The sequence below is a fragment of the Cyprinodon tularosa genome, unplaced genomic scaffold (assembly GCF_016077235.1).
Source record: "Cyprinodon tularosa strain WSP-4 unplaced genomic scaffold, ASM1607723v1 ctg183, whole genome shotgun sequence".
NCBI lineage: Eukaryota > Metazoa > Chordata > Actinopteri > Cyprinodontiformes > Cyprinodontidae > Cyprinodon > Cyprinodon tularosa.
In genome coordinates, this window is record NW_024038631.1 from 732,525 (window position 1) to 760,263 (window position 27,739).

General features: G+C 37.3%; 1 protein-coding gene across 1 annotated transcript; it reads left to right on the forward strand.

The window, feature by feature from the left end:
- Positions 1–15,468: 15,468 nt before the first annotated feature.
- On the forward strand, positions 15,469–27,532 carry LOC119781841 (cortexin-3). The gene is made up of 2 exons (XM_038282426.1): positions 15,469–15,752; positions 25,312–27,532. Exon 2 carries the CDS (start codon positions 25,387–25,389, stop codon positions 25,636–25,638), a length of 252 nt encoding a protein of 83 aa, XP_038138354.1. The 5' UTR covers positions 15,469–15,752; positions 25,312–25,386; the 3' UTR covers positions 25,639–27,532.
- The last annotated feature ends 207 nt before the right edge of the window (positions 27,533–27,739 follow it).

Consider the following 27,739-nt stretch of genomic DNA (forward strand, 5'->3'; position numbering starts at 1 on the left):
GGAAAAAAAATTATTTTTTAGGCATACTTCAGTTTTTTTTTTCCTTGATTATACAGTTAAATTTAATGTGTGTTTTTAATGGGAGGAGATCAGGTACTGCACATATCCAAAAACTGTTACCAAGAGCTGTTTTTAAAAGCTGAGTTTGACACATTCGTCAAGAGTCTGACTAATGCTGCTATCTTTAACGTGAGTGTTAAATCCAACAGAGCCTTTAATACAGGTTCAACAGAATTAGTTTTCATGAGTCATTTATAACACCATTATTTGTTTACCTTTTTTGGGAATGAGTGCAAATTATTGTTTTGCAAGAGTACTTTGAATTTCAGTCCTCGAAGGGTGAAGGGTGTTTAAATAAACTTTCAAATTAAATCTTTAACCCGTAATTAATTATGGTCCAGAGATTTCATTAGTAATAAACAGTGACCATAAGTATAATTTAACCATTTTATGAAACAGTTTTATGAACAGCTCAGAAGTTATTAGGGAAAATCTGTTAACAGTCAGAGATTAAGCTTAAAGTCAAACAAAACCCTGGAAATGTTTTTTTTTTTTATTAATGATATAATGGTGATCTTGAAGTATTATTACTAGTAATTTAGTAACCACATGTGCCCGTGTTCTCACGCTTTTTACGGGTGTTGCCATCGTGGCATCTTCTGTGACACAAATCATGCAAAAATAATCAGAATCCTGATGTACAATCTATACCAGGCCCCAGATAACAAGCCTGTGAAGATCCAAGGCAATGAATCAAAACGTGCTGCAATGCAAGGCTGCAAAAATAAACTCTGTAGCACAAAGAAAAATTAAATTCCTCCCAAATCAAAAGATGCCAGACTGCAGTTTGCAGTATGATAGGATTGTGTGTTTTCACTCTCCTTGCTGCAGTTTTTACATCACCTCCAGGTTTTCCGGTTCAGTTAACAATGGCCGACCCCCGAGAACTGTTTATATTTTGCTATCATAAATATTTTAGCAGCATCAGGTTGTATTATGTAGCATTTAAGATGAAAATGGTTGTTTACTTTTGTTTGACGTTAAAGCGGGGATTGCTTGAAAAAGTTATACTGTCCACCTAAATTGCTATTAGAAATTTAATCTGAGGTGTAGATTATAGTTTCATGGTAAGTCTTATCTGAATATTTTATACTTTAGCCTTGGATCATAGGAGCCCTGTCTGCCTAATGGCCAGTCCAACCCTGTCCACAGCTCATGCCACAAAATCTGTTGAATGGACGATTCTTAGGAGAGCAGTTTTTTGTCTATGGCCTCAAAAATATCAGGGGCCTTTTATTGATGCCTAAATTTATGTGTACTGTATTTTTTTGAGAATGAGCAAATTGTTCAGCATTGAATAGATATTTCAGCATAAACAGATACAAAATTCTGTTTAAAATTCAGAATCAATATCAGAATAAGCTGTTAAGTTTGTGTACAAACAAGGAATTAGACTTAAATTGTAACAGAATTAATTAAATATGCAGCAGTATGTAGATTTATGTGTTTAAAGATTATTGAGTTTATCAGAAAGACATCCTGCAGAAAAAGTAGGTGTTTTTTTTTTTTTTCTTTTGGTGTGGCTTGTTTTTGCACATAAGGCTTTGTAGCTTCTGTTTTTCTTTATTTCTTTCTGCTTTTCTGGCTTCAGCAGAAATGTAAGCTGCCTTCTTCCTGATAGTATAGACGCAGGCATCACCAGGATGAAGGGAAGGTCCTCTTTGATGATCTGAGCCGGCCTAATTGTTTATTGCAGTTTGAACCTGTCCAAACCCCACAGAGATGAATGTGCATGTAAGATTCATAAGTTCAGATTCATTGGTAAGTTTGCTTTGATCCTACAAGGTTAATATTTTCTTTGTCCTTCAGTTTTTTTTCATGATTGAATCTCAGCAAAGCATAACAGGTTATCCATAATTGTTCATAAGATCTCCCAATCAAACTCCTCTCTCCCAGATTACACCAATTTTGCTGTTATTGATGAAGTTCCTAAAAAGAGGGGCGCAGAAATGTGTAAGACCCCATACAACATTAAAGAAGACCGACAAAGCACTACAAATCAGAGCTAATTAAAGAGCAGTTGAGATGTTAAAATAACACTTTAATATACCCATAGCAGCAGAACTTCCTCACTTTTTTACTCAAGTAAAAGTAAAAAGTATCCTATAAATAGATGACTCACGTACTGAGTAACTGATCTACTTACGACCCATGATCATAAAAAGGATTTCATACTTTTTGAGGTATAAAACGTAAAAATTCAATAGTTACGTAATGTAAGAATAGGTGAAGTAACAACATGTTGTTGAGCAGACTCAGTAGATGAAAAAAAAAACATTTAACAAGTAAGTCTTGAGAACAAAAAATAACTTTTTTTCAATGGTGCAAATTTGTTTAGAACAGCTCAACATTGTTGGAGTAGTCAGTAATTTTACTAAAGAATAGTGATACTTAATCATATTTTACTCAAGTAAATGTAAAAGGGAAAAACGCTATAAAACTACTCCTAAAAGTATTTTCTAAGTTACTCAAGTAAATGTAACTCAGCAAAAGGAAACACGTTACTACCCACCTCTGAATAAAGCTGTCTGGTTTAAGGACACCAAAGGGGAAATGTTGCCCTAAATACACAACAATGGATTTGAAAAGAATGTTGGAATAGAAAACTGATACCGTTAAAGCTGAAGTCTGTAAGTTTTTAAAAATAAATTTTTGGCATATTGGCTAAAACTGTCCCTATGTCCAGACAGCAGTACATGTGATATGTAACCTGTGAAAAAAACTGCTTCAATTGGTCCCGCATACTGCCTGTATTTCAATCTGGAAAGAATAATTCGGGACGAGTCAAAACAACCAATCACAGCCAGAGGAGCGTCTAACACCCGCCCCCCCCCCCCACCCCCCCCACCCCCGCGCCCAAACCGCTTAACCTGCCGCTGCCGCCCGGCTGTTGCAGTCTATGGCAAGCCAAGAAGGTCACATTTCGCATTGAATTGTCTCGTGAAGATTGAAGTTAACCCGCAAAAAACGCGCGTTCTCCCGAGATTACGCCGATTTTTACGCCGTCTTTTACCAACAAGCGCCGCCTTTTACGCGCGTCATGATAGTACCGCAAGACGCGCGTTGAATACGCGCGTTGTGTCACAAAAATTTTCAAAGTGGAAAAAAGTCGTAATTGCACATTGATCAGAGCCAGTGATGCTTCAAACATTGCTAAAAAGCATCTAGTGAGTGTAGTGCTTATAAGATTTGTATTAATCTAGGAAGAAATTATGCTGTTCTCTTTAAACACATCAAAGCCTGATGCTCACATTAAGCATAAAAAAAAGAGTATGCATATTTTTGCAAAGGACCAATGACATTAGACCAATGAAACAGAAGACCAATAGTGTCCCTACCAAAGCTGAAATCAAACCTATGCCTTTGATATTGATATAATGCTTTCTGCAGCCACGGAACAACTGCTGTTAAAATTAAATGTAACATCTAAATAACGTAGTACCTGTTTTCTGGATACACCCCCAATGGAAGGTGCTGCACCCATACCTTGTCTCCTACTCCACAATGAAAATGTAATTAGACTCTTGCACATTTGGATCTTGTTCTAGTACACATAAGTAAAGGTATTGACTAGTGGTCAAAGGTAGTGGGAAATATATAATAGTTCATAATAAATAAAAAAGATGAAAGAATCCAGGATCCAGTTCTCTCTTGAAAAAGAGACACACCTTGCCTATATTGTTCCCCAGCTTTGGTGCAAACACCTGTTTGCTGCTCTGCCAATAGCCTACTCATTATATGGCGCCATCTGCAGACTGAAAGAACATTTATGTGACGTGGTTAATATATATATATATATATATATATATATATATATGAAAGCATTATGGGAAAATGTTGGTGATATGCAGGAAAATATACAGAAAACAAGTCAGACCAGCAAATTTTCTGGAAGACAAGTGTCCCCTTTATTGTCATTTTATTAGTACAATATAAAAAGTTTTTACATGACAGAATGCATGGCGATGGATCAAAAACAGTGAAGTAGGCTACATTTATGATTATATTCTCAGAAAAAAATAAATAAATAAATGGGCTTGGTTGGAGACAAGAGGGAATATAAAGGGAAAAGTCGGACTGCCTCTGCCGGATTCGAACCTGCCACGAAGCAAAAGTTTTGCATTGAAGTAGGTCACTTAACCTACTATGCCACCTCTCGGTAATATTGATTGATGAAACATTCCTACTAATACCGTTACATACAAAACATTAGTTGGCGATGCATGTTGATGCAAAACGTTTTTACATGAAAATAGGCATGGAATGGATTCAAAATAACAGCAAAGTGTATGTAGTGGATATATTCCTAACATTAAGGCTTTGTGAAACGGCAATGCAGTGAATTTTGGCAATGCTGCAACATTGAGCTCTGTGCAGTTTTCCACAAAGCAGATCTGTGCTGAACTTTCTTGGTCTGACTGCCTTGATCAGAGATTGGATGCAACCAGTTCAAATGCATTGGCTGTGGGAAAAGAAGGAAGGACATCATTATCATATTAGGAAAACGCACGTTAAATACGCGCGTTCTGACCGACACAACGCGCGTATTTAACGCGCGTTCTGACCGACACAACGCACGTATTTAACGCGCGTCTTGCGGTACTCTCATGACGCGCGTAAAAGGCGGCGCTTGTTGGTAAAAGACGGCGTAAAAAGCGGCGTAATCTCGGGAGAACGCGCGTTTTTTGTGGGTTAACTTCAATCTTAACGCGACAATTCAATGCGAAATGTGACCTTCTTGGCTTGCCATACTTGGACGCTTGGTAGACGCGCAGATGCTGTGAGAGGGGTGGAGCTTGGAGGTGGGGCATGAGTGAAGCAGAGAGGGTGGGGGAGTGACGTGAAACCTGTTTCTCTTCAAATTTTCAGTCGAAGTCTGCTCTCTTCTCAATGTTACAGACTGCAGCTTTAATATCACATTTTTTTATAAAAAAATAGAATATAAGAGAAAAATCCCTTTATTCTTCCACAGTCTGGAAATTCTGGAACCACCATGCAAACCACGTTTCAGTCTATGAGGATAAGAACTGACCAAACAACTCAACTCACTTCCCAAAAGAAAGAAGACATTTTTAGTAAAGAGTGCAAACTAAGAAACTGTTAACAAAAATTAAATCATTTAAATTAAATCATTTATTAAATCATTTAAAAACCTTAAATGTATTTTCTTATTTGGAATATTCAATTTTCCTAATATTTTAAGCAGATTTTTTTAGATATGTGCACAGAAATGGGAGAGCTTGAAAATAAAGCATAAAAAGAATCATCCTGCTTTTGCAGTTCAGAAGACTATCTAAAATGAAAGATCATTAAACCCTGAAACACTTAAACATTTCTAACATCCTGCCTTGACTACTGTGATATTATTCTGGGACCAATCAGACGTGTTGTTAATCTGTTCAAATCCTTTAAAAAGCTGTAGCCTGAGTTTTATCTTGTTAAACTAGCCACATGTCTCCAGTTTTGGCATCCCATACCTGGATAACTTCACTTTCAATCACATTTTAAGAGACCATTCTGTACGTTTTTAAACGTTCTGCTCCTTCTTACCTCTATGAACTGCTGCAGTCATGTGTGTCATGCTGCTCGCTGTGTGAGGATGGCTGATCAGATGCTCCTATTGAATGAACACATCCGATACAAGCTCCATGGTGACAGAGCTCTCAGTGCTGCAGGTTCAATACACTGATCTCTAGTTATTCACTGGAGTGCTGATAGGCCGTTGGTAGTACATGGTGCTGTGAAGTCACCAGCCACCATATTGGTACTCCCTAGTTAGACTGGTCGAAATGTAATCAATACGTGCACTACAGCATCGAACAACTGTGAATTTCTCCTTTTCAGGGGGGATAAGACTCAAAATAATAAAGATAATCTCATCACTTTGACACTCTCTTGCTGTTTCATAGCATCGGTAGATTACTGTAATTTAATAGGCACATCACAGTGCATATTCAGTATGAAGACCATGAAGTATATACTGTAAATCATGTAATATAACATAATATACAAATATAATAATACCTTAGTCAGATAATAAGAATATTACACATTCACACACACTATCTCATGATGTGCCAAAAGTGATAAATGGAGGATGTATATGTAATACTCGTAATAATTACATTGTTATGGTAATTAGATTACATTACAGGCATTTTTATGGTGCGACTCCGTGATAATGGGAGTGCCTTCAGTTTTTTCAGCCTTTCAGCAATCCAGAAATCAGTGGTTCAATACTGTGAAATTACTTTCTACCTTTATGTGTGAGATAGGCTCCTGTTATATTTTCTTAACCTAGTGTTTTTTTAATCGTTCTACTTGCTATGGCAGCTTTTTTTTTTTTATAACTTAGCTGTTTTCGTATTGTATTAGTACATTGGGTCCTCTGTTTTTTCACTTTATACTCAGAAATTTGGGTAACCCTATAACCATGTTTTATAAATAAAGGAGTGAGTTATTAATTTATTGAAAGTCATGTATTTCTACTGAATTGGACTTTAAGCTTCACTATCAGTGCACCGTCCATTATTCATCCTACAGGATACACAGTTCCTGGTCAATTTCTTTTGTTCATTATTTGTTAGCCACTCTGCTACCTGCTCACTTTTCCTTTTTTTTTTTCTTTAGAGCACAATTTCCTGACTATTAACCTCCAAACCAGCCTCTGCTGCCTCAAAGGTAAACCTTCATGACTCCCAGTTTGAGCATCGTCAGTTGCAGAGGTTTTCTTGCAAAATTTCTCCTTATCTTCAGGTAGCTTTATCCTTGTCGCAGCCACACTGTTTAACTTTGTTCTGTTTAAGACTAAAGCTGTCAAAGTTTATTCACCAGATGGTTTATCACTGTAGGATGTAGTCGTCTATGGAAGCTGTCATACGAGTAAAGACTGACATGTAAAACTTCTTGGCAGGTTGTTGAATTGGCCATCTGTCTCTCCTCCATGTCTTACTGTCTAGCTTCAGCAACTAAATGGAAACATTTGGTAAAATCATATTCTCTGGAGGCGAAATATGGGTAAAAGCTTTCTGTATTATTTGCATCTCTTTTAAGCAGGAAAAGAACTTCTTCATTGAAGTGATCAGAATGCAAACTATTTCTAACCACTCATGGTTTGAAAAAAATTCTGAAGCCAGCAGAGGAATTGATCAACCTTATCCATTCTACTTTGGCCACGAATGAGAAGCTTAAAACCCAGCATGATGGATTCTGTCAGAACACCAATCTGCCAAATCTCACGGGAGTCCGGTTTCCCTCCAACATAAGAAGGAGCCTGACAGAAATTGTCCATCTGCTTCATTCTAAGCTGGACAGCTTGTTTATGACGGCATGTAAGTATCCATCTGTGTCACTCAGTACATGGTCATGTCTGTGCACAACACAGGAAGGTGTTAACTTTCCTTTGATAAGTATGAAGAAATACTTTTTTGACTTTTAGCTACACTTTATTTACACAATTCGAAATATATAAACAATTATTGACACAAACAAGTGTCAGTTAAAATTCACAATTACAAGAGTGCAAGAGTTGGTTAAAAATCATTAAATGAGGAGCTTGTTAAATTGTAGTTGTCCTTCATCTGACACAGTACATAAAATGTTGTTAAAACCCCAAAACTGAATAAAATCCTCCATGTTCTGTATGGCTCTTTGGAAGTAAAACTCTAGTCTTATTCCAGTATGCAGAAAGAAAAAACTGGCTTAGAAGAGACTGATGGATAAGTGTGTTTATTTGAGTACTGATGTCAAGCCCTAGGGTGCCAATTCACCCATAACAGGACTGTTATGGATTTAAGAATCAAGGTCACAAAAGTTTAAAATCACACAAGTGTAATCAGTAAGTCAGAACATTTCCAAAACCTCTAAGAAAAACAAGCTCTGACACCTGAATCTGAAACTATGGCGCAGCAGGTGTACTCCGCAGATAAAGCGTATTTCTTTTTTAGTGGCTCTGAGTCAGAGCCACAGCATCAGCTGTAGTTTGGCTTGACATCTGGCATCCACACGCAGAGCGGATCATTACCCGTGTCAAAATGAACCGCAGCCAGCTAGACACAAGCCAGGTACAATTCACAAAATAAAAGGATAACTGAGTTTCTGGGAGGCGCTGAGTGAGCAGCTCCAACTGGGGGCTGCAAAGAGTTTTGGCTCTGTCTATAGGCCTGTGGGGTTCTTCTGATGAGAACACTTTAACCCAGAGGTGACACAGGCAACATTTGTTACAAAGATGATTTACCAGTGATTAAGTTCAATTTAAACTTGTATATGGTTACATAAATGACCTCACAGAATACCAAATAATTCAGTTATTACTAAAATGGCTTCCGTAAATTATCAGCAAATAGATCAATAATCAAACGGGAAACTTATAGGTTCAAGAGCAAATCTACTCAAAGGTGATCTCCTGAGGCTTGTATGTTTTCTATTGCTGCATTTCTAACCAAAATAACAGAAATACAAAGTGGAGAAGTCTAAGAAGGTGAAGATGAAGAATATTTATTGATTTTGACCTATAAAAGCATTGTTGCTGCATCACATTTAGAGTATGAATCACTTTAACACATTAATATAATAAGATATAAATATTAATATATAAGAAGTATTTAAAAAGATGTTTATTAACTCTTTGTAATAGTTCAAAAGCAGGCAGTAAACAGTTTCTGCTGGAGTTTGTGTTTAGGGGAAGTTTGTATCAGTGGAAGTGAAAGACACTGTGATAAAGGATGTGATATATCTCATCACACTGGCAGGATTTGGAGGTAGTAATTGTGTGTTGGATTTTATTTACAGTACTAATTATGCATGTGACGTGTTTTCTCCTGCTTTTCACTGACCAGCTCATTGTTTTCAGATCCTTGGTGTCATTTCTGTTTGCTTTGTCTTTTTGTTTAATCGTACTTTATTTTAAATTGCTGGCCAGCTCATGCTCCTGTTCACCCTTCTTAAGTTGCATTTTCTTCCTGAGCCTTATCAAGCTGCAAACAATCAGTGTTTCTTATAAAACAAATCAAACTAGTTATTTTCCCTTTATTAAATATATTCCTTGCGAGTTTTTACTCGTTATTTACTCTAAAAAGTTTCATGTTGGAATGTCAGACGAGCTTTTTTTTAATCTGCTAAGGTCTAACACACAAATAATTGTGGTCAACCTGTAAACTTTTTTTTTTTTTGCAATGTCGGAGGAAGACACCGGAAGTCAATCTGTTCTAATGGAAATTTAATGAAGTCATAAAATTCACTAAACTTAGGTCAGAGTTTCGTCTCCACTAATGGAAGGATTAAATTAGATTTAGGGATTCATTTCACGGACATTAGGTTTAGGTTTCCTCCAAAAGTTCTAGTTTCAACTTTTTTGAGGGGCATTTATTAGTACTTTATTGGCGAACATATAAACCATCACGTAAACAAAGAACAGATTTTAAAGTTCTACAAACAGCAGTCAGAGGTCATTATTGTAAAAGAGCTTGAAACTAAATAATAAATTAAACTCTAAATTGCTTTAAGTGTTGAAATAAAATACTTTTACAGAGAATGCTCAAACATTTGACAGAATTAAACAACTTCTCATTTGCACCTCTGGTAAGTATTATAAAAATGGTGGTGCCCTGTCCCTGCAGTGGGTTCCCTCTCACATATTTTGCCTCCTGTAATAATATGATGTGTTGCAAGCAGGAAAAACAGGAAATCATAAGGAGTGCTATCCAAAATATTATGGTTACGACTGGAATAGAGTATTTCCATCACTTATGATCCTGGTCAGTGCCTATTTAAATTGGTCCAAGGATTGAAACATTGGGCCACTGAAGCAGATTTATCTATTGTGGTGGGGGAAAAAATCCATAATAATTCCCTTTCACATATATTGATTTATGAGTACTGACTTTCACTCATTCAGGCCTCAGAGCTGCAAGGCTGCAAAGTGTCTAAGGGAGAGAGGTTGTTTTTCCTATTAGGGAGTGTTTGGGATAAAAATAATGGTTCTCATAACAAGGTAGAATGTTTCTCAGGGGTTTCTAATTGCTTGGGTAATGGTTTGAGGAGAACTTCATAGCCTTTAAATTAAAGAGGCAAACATTGTCCACCCAGGGCAGAGCTGGACATCATGCCATCGTGTTGTATTTTTCTTTGCAGAATGCAGAATGTGTGAAATCCATGAATCTCTATTTATTTGAAGGTATAGAGGACGATCTTTTATTTCCGGGTGGATAATCTCAATGAGTGGTTCTCCTAATTGTCAATCATTCTAATGATATTCTTACATACTGTAAGGCCGTCCTATGTGCTCGTCCCGTTAGCTATCTTTTTCTGTGCACGTGCGCACTTTTAGGCGTATATCTGTGATGAGCTACGGCTTCAGACAGTCATTGAAGACTTAGACTTAGACTTATTTTATTGTCATTGCAAAAAAACCCAAGGTGAATCTTGACAACGAAATGTCGATTACTTGGCTACCAGTGTAACAGAACTAAGACATTATTCCTGTACAATAAATATGTTTTCTATAAGAGCTAAGAGCTAGCTATATACAGGGTAAAGAAGTATATGTATACATATATATTGCACTGATTTATTGCAAAAAGAAACATTAAGTTGAAGACAAAACTAAACTAAGGAGTGTGTATTGTCCATGTTAATGGGGGGTGGAGAAGCTCACCTTTCTCACTTTTTCTTCTGTATAGTTGAATACCTTTTTCCCATTATACTATTCATGCATGTGGTAAGAGCAGGTTTCCCTATAAGATTTATTTCAATTGAGTTAATGCAACTAAAACTACTGAGGTCATAAATCCTCTTTCTAATAGAAAGGGTCAGAATGCACAGAGGAATCACACTTTGAAGCTTCAGAGCTACGTACTTAGTCTCAGATCAATAATTGAGCCTTTGTTGATCTTTGCTGCTTAAAGAGTCAACTGTGGGCATGTCAGCATCAGAACTAGATAACCTGCTTCTCTGTATCATCTTTCGATGATCTGCTACATTCTTACCATGAGGTACATGAGTGCATGGCAAGCGGAAGGCAGTCTGATGCTTTGTACAGTGTCTGCTGCGGATATATCTAAGCATTCATGAAGACCATGTTTATTCATTCAAGGTAAGGTTATTTCCTGAAGTCTGCAGCTGATTTTAGGAAGTAACTCATATCTACAATGAAAATGTAAAATTATTATTATTTAGGACAGACCAAAATGTAAGGTTATTTGCAAATTCTAGTATTTTAAAGACTATAATAAAATAATTAAACAGATAAATTGGAAAATAACAACCTGGCAGTAGAAACAGTTTTCAAAACATTCTTTTAACATAAAACTTGTAAAAACCAGTACCTCCAGTAACAATATTTACTCCTTAATGTATATCAGCTTGACCTCCAAATATCATTGTAGGTTTAAAAATCTTGTGTGCAAAAAGGGGACACTCATTTTGATCTAATAATAAGCTGTCTATCTTTGTCTGGAGCAGCTTCTTCTTTAAAATAGGCATGTGTGTTATTCATTGAAATTACTCAGGATGGTTGGAGGAGCAAAGTAAAGTAGGTAGTAAAGTAAAGAGTATGGTATAAAAGTACTGCTAAAAGTATATTTTTGTCAATGTACTTAGTTCATACCCACCCTCAGTTCCTTTTAGAGTAAAGTAATTTTAGTGCAAACATTTCAAATGTGTCTCTAAATGTAGTTCTTCACAGAGTCAACTAGGTGGAGATGTAGCACTACTGCTGAACACTGACAGTAGAGTCTGGACTCTGCATGATATCAAACTTTTTCCAAAAGTTTTTTTTTTTTTTTTTTTTTGCAAATATAAACCAGGAAAGTTACCCAAACCAAAAACCTGTCTTATCTTTCCTTTTTTTTCATTCTTTTTTGTAAACAAGGTATGGACTAGCAGCACCCAACTCCCTCTCCCCCAAATGACTCTTAATAAGCTCATTTCATGTAGTAACTAGTACTGAATAAAATGTTGTCAATGTTGGCTAATTTAGTCTGACAGGATCTACTTGACAAAATGTGAGTTCCCCATCTCTGTTAAACATGCACAGAACCTCTGCACTGAGTGGAGCTCTGGATGATGAACTGTGGGATCCTAGGTGAATTCTATATTTAACAAACGAGTCATTAAGAACTTGAAGCAGGTATGCATTTTATGATATCCATAGAGAAGGCATGAAAGCTCCAGGAAGCATGCAGCTCCCAGTGCTTAACAGATGATCAGAATATTAACTCAAAAAAGTTTAAACTTAGCAAATAGCTATGTGTTTTTCATAGGAGATGATCATAATAATATTTTTCTTAGTCTGTAATGAAAGAAGAAAAAGATTGTGAGCACTGCAGTGTAGAGTTACTGCTGACATTATCATGAGCTGCTGCTGCATTAAAAATAAAGAGCCTTTTCCTTTTTTCATGACTAACCTTTTCTTAATAATGGACTATCATTACTATGGAGGATGGAATGTTTGATCAGGATGTTCCTTTAATTGGCAATTTCCTGTAACTGGGATTAACAATCCTTCTTTCTGCTTTTGAGGATGTTTCTCTATAATTATCAGATGTGCAAATAACCTTGTCCAATGAGGGGAGCAGAGGACAGATCATAATTTTTTCTCGTTCTCTCCATTTCTGGAGAGGTTTTTTCACATTTAGCATGATCTTCTACTGTAAGGCAGTTGGTTTGGGTCTAAGATGCTAATACAGAAACCAGAGAATAGTGCAGATGTCAGCAAACGCAGAAAGACTATTGGAGGGTGTTGAAATGATAGTGGTCACGTACGATAGATTTTGTGTGTACAAGGGACTTTCAGTTAGCATTACCATTGTATCCTAAACTCATGTTTAATAAACACACAAAAAAAAAACTTCATCAGTTCTCAAATATTAACCTTTGGAGGGTTTATTTCCATCCCACATCAGCGTCAAAACTGTATGTTATTACCTTTTTTTCTTTTTTGCAGTTTGAGTTGCTTCAAACATTTTATTCTCATCCGACAGTAGATGGATAAAACTTAACAATAGTTTTTTTTATTAAATCATGAGAGTATTCATATCCATCCATCTTTTGCCCTTTTATCCATCAGGGTCACAGTGGGATTGGTTCCTCTCTCCAGCAGTCTATGGACGAAAAGCCGAGTACACGCTTGAAAGGTCACAAGTGTATGAAAGGGCAACACACAAACATGCACACACACACCTATGGAGAATCTAGAGATACCACTAAACCTAACAACCATGTTTTTTTTTTTATCTGTGGGAGTAAGCCAGAGTATCCAGAGAGAACCCATGCATGCACTCGGAGAACATGCAAACCTAATGCATAAAGACTCTGGGCCAGTAAGCAAACAGGGCACCACAATGTAGCCAGAATATTTGTATTTCAGGAAAATATGTTAGAGGAAGTTAATAAAGAGTAATAAAAACTTTCTACAGACACCCCAACCTGCTAAAAGGCAACTTAGGAAGATGCTTGACGGAGCCAAAAATAAGGGTGATGCCAAGATGACATTCAGTCCTTAAAAACTAACCCTCATCATCCAAGTCCAATAAATATGGGGTTCCATTAGTGCTAAAAATATGTAAATGTGTATGTGTGATATGTAAATGTGTTATGCATTTATATCCAAGGAAGTTCTAAACTGAGGTTGGATGAGGGGGATGGCATCCCCCTTCTTTAAAATATTATAAAAATCATCCCCCTTCCTAAATGACTATCCACTGTTACTGAATGTGTACAATCTCTACTATATATTAACAGTAATGGAAATAATATTGCCCTTTCAACATTTGGTGGGCTGTGGGTTTACGAGTAGCCTGGGTAGAATAAATAAAATCAAAGAAGTGGCCTATCATGACTATGAAAGCGGATCCCAGTGGGAAATGTGTCCTCTGCATTTGTCCCTAACTATGTAGGAGCAGTGATAGCCATGGCAGTCCAGGGACTGACTGCATTTCTATTGTAAGGTGCCTTGGTCAAGGTCAATGACCCGCTTACCTGACATGTAACAATCATACCATACATATTGCTTTAGGCTAATAGACTATATGAATTAGGCTATGTATGCTTCCAAAAAAAATAAATTCCACCAGCCCCTGTGTTGTTTTTACAACTAGACTACTGAGTATGAATATTACGGCTATGTTAGGTGTATATGTTATGTGCATGTGTTAGGGGCTGAAATTAGATGCTTTAGTTGGGTACTTATGTTAGGTGCTCATCCATTAGGTGCATATTTAATCCAACAAGCTTAGCTCACCTAGGTAGTGTACCATGTAGAAAATCTCAAGCTCCATAAGGTTGGATGTATGTCTGTGCACAGCTATATTCAATCATATTCCTTTTAGGACTTAGGATTAGCTTAAATTTAGGGAGGGGTTCTGATCCACTCATTTGAGATCTTGGCACATAACATAAACACATAACATAAGCAGCTAACATATCCATATAACATATACATCTAACATAAGCAGCTAGCATATGCATATAACATATACACCTAACATAAGCAGCTAACATATCCATATAACATATACACCTAACATAAACATGTTCACATAACATATACACCTTCCCTGGACATAAGTGCACAACACATACATGAAAACATATACATAGATACATCAAGATATTTTTGGCACTAATGAAACCCCATAAAGTTATAGAATAACATTGATAACGTGTTCCAACATACCTTTTTTTTAGATTCTGCAATCTTTTGATAGCTAAATAATGCTTTTTCTATGTCTGCTTCTGTCTCCTTGAACCCTAGTCGGCCTCGGCAGATGGTCGCTCTCACTGAGCCTGGTTCTGTTAGGGGTTTCTTTCTGTTAAAAGGGAGTCTTTCTTTTCCACTGTCGCTACAAGCATGCTTGGTGTGAGGGATTGCCTTCGAGTCAATGAGTCGATGCAATCAACTGGTGTTCCTTAGATAGAAAATCAATCTGACTGTATGATCTGGTTGAATTTTCTCTGTAAGGTGCCTTAAGATGGCATGTGATGTGAATTGGCACTATATATTTTATGAAATTACTGTTTTATTAAATATAAATTTTATTAAATTACAGTTTTTTCACAAATTATAACATTTAAGGGTCTAAGTGTGTTGGGTGGAGGGGAGTCAGACAATAGGATAATGAAATCAAATTGCAGGTAAGAATTGTCTTTATTTTGGTGAGAGATTTAGCTGCAATAATTAAATAAGAAGATTTGTTTGTTTGTTTTTTCAACACAACATAGTGTTAAGAGTTGTGCATCATTTTACATCTGTGTCTCGGTTTGACCAGGACCACACCTTCAACTTATCCGCTTGCAGCATACATAGCCTACCTGGAGGATTGCTATGGCAACAGGTTGCCAGTAGCGACGGGGTACTTCCGTGCCTGTGTTACTGTGGCGATGATTGGGAGAGAGAGAGCGAGAGAGAGAGAGAGAGAGAGAGATAGGGAGCGAGAAAGAGGGGAGGTAAAAAATTAAACACCGCGGAGCAGCAAAGGGTGAGGTCTGCCGGGCTCAGTCAGCATAGACAGAAAAACAGCCACAGTCAGGCTGGTTTGTTTGTCTCTGCTATGAAGTAAGGAGCCCTGCGGTCTGCGGGACGCATCTGCTCACTGCTGCATCTCTTCTCGGTGAAGGAAGCTGAAGGACCTTAGAACCGCATCCAGCGGAATGGAGAGCTGCTGCTGACTGTGGAGCTCCCCTCATAACAACAGGTTAGTGTTGTGAGTCGCTCACTTTCTCCTGCACGACCTCCTATTGATCCAGGAGGAGCTTTAATGCGTTTTTACGCAAAATGTGTGGCACGTTTGAAATTGAAATAAAGGTGCAAAAAAAAAAAAAAAAAAAAAATGGTACTTGGACACGTTTCTAAATCCAGGCACGTGTCCAGCTTTTTATAGCTGGAGTATTACAAACACCTTTGGCTCCATTTAAACGGCGACACTGTTGGAGACTCCTGCGCTAAATCAGCAAACCAGTGGGTGTGTCTACCTACTATAACTCTCTCGTTCAACGCATTTAGATCTATTAACACATTCATTAAACTCTATTTATTAAAAAAAAATGCTTTTCATTCAGGCTGATATTTCTTGTGTCATCAACCTTTTAGTTAATCTTTTTCTAACATTGTTTAAATAAAGTTGGAAAACAGATTTCAATAGAAATTTATTCTTTTTGATACCTCCTTTTTTATTAATATGGAATAACAGGATTTTGTTTGCTTTAAATCAGTATTTAAATGTAGAAATATATTGCCCACCATGAATTGAAGGCTGTTTATGAAAATGTCATTTTGGTTGAATCAAAAATATGCATTTTTGGTTCATATTTGCTGTAGATTGAGGACAAAAAAGAGCCAAAGCTCAGTGATTCTATTAACCTTTTTGTTTTCCCTCTTCACAAACGCCTTTTGAATTCTTTATAACCTTATAACAGACTGTGCCTGCAGCTTATATCAACATCCCTAAAATAAATCTTCTTGTTTTTTTGTTTTTTTTCTATATTTAGCTCAGTATTTTTGTCACATTCAGTCTAGACTGACAGCTTCCCCCACATAACTATCCCCGATGTCATCTTGAGCCAAAATAAGTAATTCTGGTGAATTCTTCCCAATATCTGACCTAATTTATTTGTGTTTCTTTCATGAGATGGTTATTAAAGGAAAACAAAGATGATTTGTTTGAGGAGCAGATACATATTATTTCCTTTTTTTTTCCTGATGACTTCTTTATGAGATGTTAAGCTCTTTCTTAAGTTGTCACTGGGAGCTTAACAGTTTTTCTTTTTTGCGTGCCTCTGAAAATACTGTCAAGAAACACTCCCAAAGTGTGAGCGCTTAGTCATGGAGCCGCTGATACAAATGCTGGGGGGGCTTTGAAGTGAATTACATAACCTTATAACAAACAGTTGATTGATTTCTGGCCTGAAGTAATAATGCTCTGTAACCTGGCTGTGTCATTGAAAGGGCAAACTGATAATAATATGACAGTAAACGCTGATGTAAAAGCAATTCATAAGAGAAAAAAACAATCTTGTTGCTTACCTTTTTTATATCCTCAGTGAAAGCAATGAATCGCTTTAGTGTAATATCATTTTTGTATTTTAAGTGTGATGGATTACAGGCTGCTGATCAGTGAGGTGGGGCTGAAATCTGCTCGATTTGTGTCTCTTCTGAGTTGCAGAAAGATTACCCCCCCCCCCCATTTTATGACAGAGGGAGAAAGCTTCTGCTCTTCTTGTCACTTTGAGTCGTCTCATAACACATTCAGCATTGCTCCCGAGTGATTGTCAGTGTCTGAGACAGCTCTTCACGCTTGCGGAGGCATAGCCGAAGGACACAACCTAAAACAAAAAGAAGGGAACATGGGGAGAAATGACTTTTGGTTATGTAAACGTTACCAAGAATGACAAATCTAAAGATGACTTGGAGGAAAAAAGATCCAGTGGTGTCCTGTTGTATCAAACAAAAGATGAATTATCTTCATTTTAATAAAAAACAAAATGCACTTAGCTTAGATTTTTACAGATTAGTTGAAAAAAATAAATTGATGAAACCATAATGGATAAAAAAAGATGTGGAAAATCAATTCAAAATTATAGATTAAATTACTATCACATTCCTCCCTCAGAATAGAGATTACATCGATATTTTTACTTTAATTTGATGAAGAATCTGTGAAGAGAACTACAGATTAGGATTATGACAAGCAGGCCTTGGCATCTTGGAGCTCAGATTAAAGATAAATGATCTAATTATCAGGGAAATCAAGCAAAAGTATGGTCAGTTGGTAGGATAAGGATTAATTGTTGTCATTTCAAGATATAATAATGAAAAGATAAAGTTTTATGTTTGAAATTGTAATACTTTCCCTTTATTTCGATAATCAACTTATATAATCTGTCTAATTTTCCTCTCAGGGAAAAAAAAACTTTCTAATCTTTATTTCAAGTCTTAATCGGCAATGATTTTAAATGAATTCCTGCTTCAGCTACTTTTATACCCATAGAATCCTTTCAGATAGAACCGTGCCTGTCTCTTTTGGCAGCTTTCACCCTCTAGAAATGTCAAAGTATTTAATTAACAAGAAAAAAGTAATCGATAATTATTTAGCATCGTGTTGGCAGATACTACAGTGTAAGCAATGAATACAAAAATCTTTAAAATCCTAAATGTCTCTTAGAATGTTTAAATAAACAGCTCTTTAGCATTCTTCTGCTGTAGAGATCAAATCTGTTTTCAGCAACATTTCCTCCCTCTGACGATTTTCTCAGCTTTGGAAACAGCATCAAACGGACCCACTTACTGTTTTGGAATTGATTGAATTACCCCTTCCCTGCTTAGCATTGCCTGAAAACTGTCCTCTCGTCGATTTTTTTTTTTTTCTTGTTGTTGTTTGGCCCCATGTTGTTAGAACGAATGATTCACACAGCTGCCAGCTAATTTCACCAAGAGAAAATAAATTTTATGTTTTCCGTTAAGCTCATAAAACTCAACTCCCACTTTCAGGCTTCAAGGTCAGAAGCGTAGTCGCAGTCTGAATAATTAAATTACATGAAAAGTTATTCTGCATTATTATTCTCGCTGACAAAGCTGACAAAGAATAAAAAAAACTATATATAGTCAAGGTTTAAAGGTGAACTAAAGCAAAATAGTCATTTGAAACTTCTGGTCATATATAAAAATAAAAACATATCTGTTATATTTAAATAAACTTGGTTATTCTTATATACAGTGGGGCAAAAAAGTATTTAGTCAGCCACCAATAGTGCAAGTTCTCCCACTTAAAAAGATGAGAGAGGCCGGTAATTTTCTTCATAGATATACCTCAACTATGAGAGACAAAATGAGAAAAAAAATCCAGAAAATCACATTGTCTGATTTTTAAAGAATTTATTTGCAAAATATGGTGGAAAATAAGTATTTGGTCAATAACAAAAGTTCATCTCAATACTTTGTTATATACCCTTTCTTGGCAATGACAGAGATCAAACGTTTTCTGTAAGTCTTCACAAGGTTTTCACACACTGTTGCTGGTATTTTGGCCCATTCCTCCATGCAGATCTCCTCTAGAGCAGTGATGTTCTGGGGCTGTCACTGGGCAACACAGACTTTCAACTCCCTCCAAAGATTTTCTATGGGGTTGAGATCTGGAGACTGGCTAGGCCACTCCAGGACCTTGAAATTCTTCTTACGAATCCACTCCTTCGTTACCCGGGCGCTGTGTTTGGGATCATTGTCATGCTGAAAGACCCAGCCACGTTTCATCTTCAATGCCCTTGCTGATGGAAGGAGGTTTTCACTCAAAATTTGACGATACATGGCCCCATTCATTCTTTCCTTCACACGGATCAGTCGTCCTGGTCCCTTAGCAGAAAAACAGCCCCAAAGCATGATGTTTCCAACCCCATGCTTCACTGTAGGTATGGTGTTCTTTGGATGCAACTCAGCATTCTCTCTCCTCCAAACACGACGAGTAGAGTGTTTACCAAAAAGTTCTATTTTGGTTTCATCTGACCATATGATATTCTCCCAGTCATCGTCTGGATCATCCAAATGCTCTCTAGCAAACTTGAGACGGGCCTTGACATGTACTGGCTTAAGCAGGGGGACACGTCTGGCACTGCAGGATTTGAGTCCCTGGCGGCGTAGTGTGTTACTGATGGTAGCCTTTGTTACTTTGGTCCCAGCTCTCTGCAAGTCATTCACTAGGTCCCCCCGTGTGGTTCTGGGATTTTTACTCACCGTTCTTGTGATCATTTTGACCCCACAGGGTGAGATCTTGCGTGGAGCCCCAGATCGACGAAGATTACCAGTGGTGTTGTATGTTTTCCATTTTCTAATAATTGATCCCACAGTTGATTTCTTCACACCAAGCTGTTTACCTATTGCAGATTCAGACTTCCCAGCCTGGTGCAGGTCTATAATTTTTTTTCGGGTGTCCTTTGACAGCTCTCTAGTTTTGGCCATGGTGGAGTTTAGAGTGTGACTGTTTGAGGTTGTGGACAGGTGTCTTTTATACTGATAACGGGTTCAAACAGGTGCCATTAATCAAGGTAACGAGTGGAGGACAGAGGAGCCTCTTACAGAAGAAGTTACAGGTCTGTGAGAGCCAGGAATCTTGCTTGTTTGTAACTGACCAAATACTTATTTTCCACCATATTTTGCAAATAAATTCTTTAAAAATCAGACAATGTGATTTTCTGGATTTTTTTTTTCTCATTTTGTCTCTCATAGTTGAGGTATATCTATGATGAAAATTACCGGCCTCTCTCATCTTTTTAAGTGGGAGAACTTGCACTATTGGTGGCTGACTAAATACTTTTTTGCCCCACTGTATATAGAGATATATTATATATCTTGGCTATCTTCAGATTAGCAATTAAATACAGTCCTGTTAGGTTGTTATGTAATATGTAAAAGAAATACTGGCTGTATCGCTGCTTTAAAGCTCTAACCGATGCAGAAGTTCCTCTAAGGGGATAAAACATATTTTTTAATCAGGGTTTTTTGAAGCAGTAGTGATTGGGCGTCTGAGCCGTGGGAGCAGTCAGAACAGTTTCAGTTTGGATAAGAACAGAGGATTTGTGATGATGAAACGGAGGGAACAGCTTCTCAGAGTGAAAAACAGCTTGAGCTTTTAAAATGTTGGAGCTGTAAGAGAGAGCAACACGCAGTCGTTTCCTAATACATTTCTAAAACAAGAAACCGACCGAGTCTTTTGTTTAACTATGCCAAAGGACTGAGCCCTAACATAGATACTTTATTTTGTTTTATCCGCTGATGCAAGTTTGGAAGTTTTCATTTCTTTTAATTGCTGTAAGAACAAAAGTCGATGCAGTAGGGATGCACCGATGTGAAAATCGGGGCCTTATATCAATATAGACAATTATGGAAGATAACCGATATTAATGAAAATCATATATCTACTTTGCCGTTGGACACCATAAAAGAATGATTAGTGTTGATACTGGTTCTCTGCTTCAGTTTAACAACATAAATCTTGGGCATCATTACAGTCAATTAACTAAACAAAAAGCACAGGATACCTCCCCTCCTGAAACCAAAACAGCAGTTACATGGAAGTGAGAATATTGGTTGTTTATATAAGCCTGATTTTATTTATGAGACCAATACCAGTATGTTTAAAAGCAACAGACAGTGGCCGATATTGATTTCAATATAGCGTTGATTCCCAATATGTAGTATAAATTCAAACCTTACAGATTTATTTTCAGGTTTGTTTGTTTTTTGCTTTGTTTTGTTTCTCTTTGATGTTTTGGATTATTAAATATGTTTTCAAGTCAGACAAAGATGAGCAGTTTTTAATTTTAGAAAAAGCAAAAATTAAACCAAAAGTGAAAAGAAATTGCAACCTATACCTGGTCATGTTATCAAGGCAGTAAAAATGTGCAACAAAATGCATGTTGTATGACAGCCCTGGTGGCTGAAACATGAGCTGCCTGTGTAAGGTGGTTCACTTATCGCAGCATCTCAATCTGATTTAAGTTAGGCTTATACTTTTATGTATTTATTGCATTTTAAGTTGGGTAAAATATATTTTTCAGATCTTTATCTTGCTGATATTAGACTTAAGGTAGTTACCCCGAATCAGTAACATATAATTAATCTACCATCACAACTATGAGATGTTTGAGATGTTGTTTTAGTTTTACACCAGATATAACAGGTCAAACACCTTCTGAAAAATTAAATTTTGTTTTGCCAGTCAACAGAATGACGATGCCTCTCAGCTGCTCCCTTTTTCAGGGGAGTCATTCCAGACAGCGAGTCATTCCAAGTGTTTAGGCATTTTGCCCTTCACTGAGTCAAACCCAGCTCCCTAGAATTAAAGTCAGATCTAATCCTATAATCACAAGGGACTACTTTTATCTCTACTCTTGGACAGTAGAGATGGCTTTTATGTTCTTTTAAGTTAGCAGTGGTTTTTTTACATCTAAAATTACAACTACTGCACTGATTTTTACTGAGTTGAGTGAACTACATTGTTTAATATGTCTTGAGTTTGTTTGTGACCCCCTGGATGGGTTCACGGTCCCCTCTTGGAGTAATTTTGATATGCTGACCAACAGATGCCAGTAACTTCATTACTTATTGTTTAATTTCTTTTATCGGGGTATTATGGTTAGCTTTTTAAAATCATTTAGCCACTTCATGGTGTAAGTAATTTAGTTCAATTTAACTGAGCTTTGCAAAAATAAAAACCACAACTAAAATACAGTGAATAACTGAACTCAGTATTACTTTACTCTGCTCAGTATCAAACTCCTAGTTTAAGCTTGAAAAAGAAATTTAATCTTTAAGAAAACCTTATTGTTTGATCAGTGAAGCCAGATTTAATCTGTTTAAATAAATGGACTAAATTCCTAGTTTTGCAGCTTAAAAAATGAAGAATAGTGATTATTAGGCAAGCCTGATATTTTAGTAGACACCACAGATAAAGCCTAGCTTGCTCTATTTTTTATTTAAAAAGGAAGATTCACTGTGAAAAGAATACGGATTATGTTAGTGGTAACAAATGTCGTGTCTGAATGATGGTAACCGTAAATGAAACTCTCCCCAAAAAAGCTGCCCCTGCAAAGAGTCTCAACACAGAGTGAGAGAGAGAAAGAAAGAGAGAGATTTTGCAGGGGCATCTTTGTAGGATGTAACTCCCACCTGTCAGGTGAAACTAGATCTTTAACAACCTAATCTAAGGCAGCGAGAAGGAAAAGACATAAGGCTACCAAGCCATCACTATACCTTCAAACAACCGTGTATTAAAACATTATTTGCTTTATTTGTTCTGTTAAGTATTTTGGATAAATTATGGAGATAAATAATCATAGAAACACTAAAACTATGATTTAGTGTGGACTTTAATCCCTCTAAGGATAAATGAGCAGCTTGTGCTTTACAGCTTCACTAAGGTTTGTTCGTAAAGTTAGAAACATGAATCTATTTTATCATTTATTATTTTTGTTTCCACTAAGTTAGATTTAAACATTTACAGCGTATTTCTTCAGACCCCTGCCTTGGCCCAGTGCTTTCTGCTCTTTGGCTGGAGGGAACCGATTAGTTTTAGCACTTCTGAAGATTTATTTCAACAGGATCTATATATATAGCCCCAGTGCAGAACGAATACCCTCTCGCAACAGTTAAATTTCAGTGGTTTAATCTGGATTAAGTCCAATTTCTACTGACACAAAACAGATTCATTTCAGCAAAGCGTGATTATGATCAAAGTGAATGTAAATTATAGCAGAATTTGGTAAGATTCAGTTAACTGTTTATGGCTTTTTGGTGCAATATCCAAAGAAGCCCAGAAGATTGTTTTGAAGTTTGCAGTCTACAGAAATCCCTGAGTGTGGCATAGAGGAAAGGTACCACTTTCCTCTAACTTCCTTTCCCGCTTGTTCGAAATAGATTATGGACACTAATTAATCCAAAATATCCTGAGCAACCTCTTGCTAGTAGATCTTATTTATTGTAGTGACATAAACACATTTGCTTAGGAGCCATAAGTAAAGTCAAATGTTTAAATCATAATTTCTTAAAGTAGGTACAAAATTATCAGCACCCACTTCAGGGTCTCGCACTCCTCGTACTTGTCGATTCCACTTAATCCGGGACCAAGTTGCAGCCTTAGCAGCAACTTCTAGACTTCCTTCTCCCTAGACTCCTCCTCCAGCTCCCCTTGGAGAAGCCTGAGGTGCTCCCAGGCCAGTCAACAGACATAGTCCCTCCAGCGTCCAATGGGCCTCCTCCCGGTGGGACATGCCTGGAACACCTCCCGAAGGAGATATCCAAAAAAGATGTCCACGCCACCTCAGCTGAATCCTCTCAATTTGGAGGAGAAGGAGACTAATCCGAACCTCTTATGAAAGATCGAGCTCCTCACCCTATCTCTTAGGGAGAGCCCAGCCACCCTGCGGAGAGTGCTGATTTCAGCTGCTTGTATCTGGGATTTTGTTCTTTCAGTCAGATCCAGAGGTCATGACCATAGGTGAGGGTAGGAACAAAGACCGACATCAACAAAAAAACACTTGTCCGTACATCGGTCCTAATCACCATATAGGGCACTATACACCAATGGTGGTGACACCATTTTAAATGAGTGTCTAGTGGGTAAAAAAAAGTAGTGGACTCGAAATCTCCCACAATAGGCCGTAGAAAGTAGTATTTGCTCGTCTCTCGATGGTCACTAGACAAGCAGATATATCCTGGAATGCTTTGCGAGAGCTCTTCTCGCAAAGCATCATGGGATTTATTATCAAATCTGTCCGCTGTCAGGTAGTGTGAGTGGTGACAAATAACAAAGATGGTGCAGGCACTTTGTGGTGAGGTGGAATTGCCTGACCAAAGGCAAGCAAAACTGGGTTTGCTATAAAGTCCTCTATATAGTCCCCTCCCGGTATTGTGATTGAGGGATTTAGGGGTTAGGGCGGAAGTTCGGACACAGTCTTTATTAATAAAAAGCAATATTTCTCAGTTTAAGAATCAAAACGTGAATCCACAAACCAGTGAGTTAGATCACATTACATGTTTTCTGTACAGCTAAACAATTACATTTCTTCAGTTAAGGTCCAATAAAATGACAAAGTAAAGAAGCACTGCTGAATACGGAGATTAGCATCAGAAGGTCACCTTTTCTGATAAAGGATATGGTAAATGAGTCAAAATCCATTTATATTTAAGGTCTTTGCAGCATTTAACAGGAACTGTTTTCTGCATCTGCTCGGTAATCAGTCCATCATCCTCGTGCTGTAAACCGATCTGGAATCATGCTTCATTAATGGAACCTTGTCTGGGGAAGATATTTATTTTTCCTCATACCTGCCTGTACTCAAAAGTAAATGTTTCTCCCAAATTGAAATTACTGCTGCAGATATGCTGCGTATCAGAGTAACTCACAGAGGACAGGGTTAGAAATGTTCACAGTATCAGCTTGCATAACCATGCCAGTGACTTATCTTCCTCCAGACCAAACTGCCTCCAATAAATGTTGCAGAAGTAAAACTCCTCATTGACAAATTCAGCCCCCTGAAATCTCAGAGTCTCATGCCCAGATGACTCCCCTGAGTTGTTGTTACTCACCGATTAGGCGTGGTGGCCTGAAGCCCGGAAATAGACTCATCCAAGAGCGTAGTTGTTTGGGCTGAGACTTTTTACGTCCATTTACGAAGTCTGGAGGCTTATTTATTTTTTCTGGTTTTAATATTTCCGCTGTAAAATCTCAGAGAAAATCTCTAATATCTGCTTGGCTTTTCTCACAGGTCATTTTCTTCCAGCTATTCTTCCCCTTAAATCTTTCAACAAACGACAAAGAGCTGGAGCCGAGACGGTCAAGCATGGATGTGCCCAGGATGGCCGAGGGCCTCTTCAGCAGCACGCTGTCCTCGTCGGGTGGTGGCCATCATGTCCCCTCCTACCTGACGTTGGAGCAAAAGGCGGCATTTGTCTTTGTGCTGCTGCTCTTTATCTTCCTGGCGCTGCTCATCGTGCGCTGCTTCCGCATCCTGCTCGACCCTTACCGCAGCATGCCCTCCTCCAACTGGACAGACCATACTGAAAAAGACACCTTTGATTACCGCATTGTTTGAGGAAACCAAACACATTAGGAACATTTTTTTATTTCATTTAATTGATGCTTACAAAGCACTTTGACCCTAAGTTCAAATGACTGTTCATTCACTTGGGAAACTGACGTTTTTTCTGAGTTCTGAAAGTTCAGATTGATTATAGGATCAGTGATTAGTTGTGATCAGTCTAACAGCTTCTTTCTACCAAACCGTACGGTTCTCGGCCAATAGATTCACACCAGATCCATAATTTGAAGCAGATCGTCGCTCCTCTTACTGAAATAATAAGAGCCATTAAGGGTTCAGACAGGAAGTAAAGTCTGATACTAAGAAGCTAGTTATGCTCAAGTCACTAAAATAGACTTTGGACTTGACTTAGACTCGTGCTTTTAGGACTTGACTCTGATGGAAGGTCTCAAACAATTTTTGTCTTATTTCATTATGGGTGACATCGGCCTATCAAGTGTTGATTGGCTGAGTCACAGTATATCCTGATAAAGACTGACTAACATAATAATTTAGCACAGATTGAAAATACCTTCTTTGCATTATTTATGAACAAAAGGAGTTAAATATTGCATTTGATTTATGAATACAGTACCGTTGACATATTGTGGGTTTTTAAGAGTTCACCACTACCTGTTTGTGTTTGTTGCAGAACCAATGAACTCTGAAATGACTTAACTTAGGCGTGAAATAATTCTCTTACAAACATCAATTTAAGGACCTTCGTGGTTCATAAGAAGACAAAAGCACTCCCTGTTCGATTCAATTGGAAATTTTGAGAACATGAACCTTTTTTACCTAATTTTTTTTTGCCTTTCTTTGAAACAAACATATTTGTATTTTTAATGGGAAAACATTTTGACCAACTGATTTTCAAAATGATAAAATGATAAATATTTTTTGCATAGTTTGATTGAATAGTGCAAAATAACAGGCTTCAGAGTAATGATTTTAACTCATAAGCTAAGGCAGGTCTGTATTTAGGACATATCACTGCATGGATCCTGTGTTAATATCGGTCATTAGAAACTAAAGCCTATTTCATCAAAGCCTGGAGATTTGATTTGCAATGAAAGACTTGAGACGTGACTTTGACCTACACTTCAGAAACCTTATTAAGACTTGGAAAAATATGACTGTGGAACTCTCTGCAGCTCACAAAAGCTTTCCTCCCTCCATCTATTCTTTTGTGGACTACCTCACTTCTCCGTCTCATGTATGAAGGTTTTTCTTCACAGCTTACACAGGGTCCAGTGTTTTTGATAAACAATCCAGATTAAATGGTGGCAGTGTTTACATCTGACAACGTTCTAGAATTTTTATGGATAATGTAGACAATCAGTGTTTAAACTAGTTTGAAAAAAAGCGCGGTCTGACTAGTTTGGGTTGTTGAGGTCATTTTTTAAGAGTATTTTCTTAATTTGCAAAGAGGTTTGAAAGACTTATGCATGATATAAACCAGACAGAGAGGAAATATTTTGTCTAATTCTAAATAAGATACAGAAAGATTATTGAGGATCATAAACAAGTTTCGGAATCATAAGGAAGACAGTTTTGATTGAAAAGGTCCCTTTAATGCTTAGGAACGATTTGTGACTAGTGCCAGCAGTGAGTTACTTACTGTTATGTATGTGTCATGGGAAAGAAGAAAAATAGCTGAACTCTGTTTCCCTTTGGTAAAGGAGATTTTTTTGGTTTGAATTTAGTGATAAACAACCAAAACATGGGTTGAAGTAAAAAGAAACATTTACTGTGCTGTACTGTGTGCCTAACTTAAAATATGTTTTAGGTGAAGGAGTGTAATGGGTTCATATTTTGTTCTGCTTTTTTTAAATTATATTGCTTTTCTGTTGTTTGTATAAATGGGTGCGTGCATTCGTGTGTGATGGCCATTAAAAAAAAAAAAAAACTAAACAGCATTTTACTGCCTGCAGTTGGTATATTGACAGTTGGTATGCCAAATCTGCAGAGAGTTGATGTTGAAGATGATGAAGCATTTTCACATCCAACCCTTTACAAACTAATGTTGTGGCTCTTTCTTTGGGCAACTTTTCAACTGTGCGCCTTAGAGTGTAGATTGTTTACATTATCGTAGGTAGCAAACACACTGGAAACA

What these genes read in the sequence shown, in the direction of transcription:
- LOC119781841 (XM_038282426.1), top strand. Translation starts at nt 25,387, where the DNA reads ATGGATGTGCCCAGGATGGCCGAGGGCCTCTTCAGCAGCACGCTGTCC.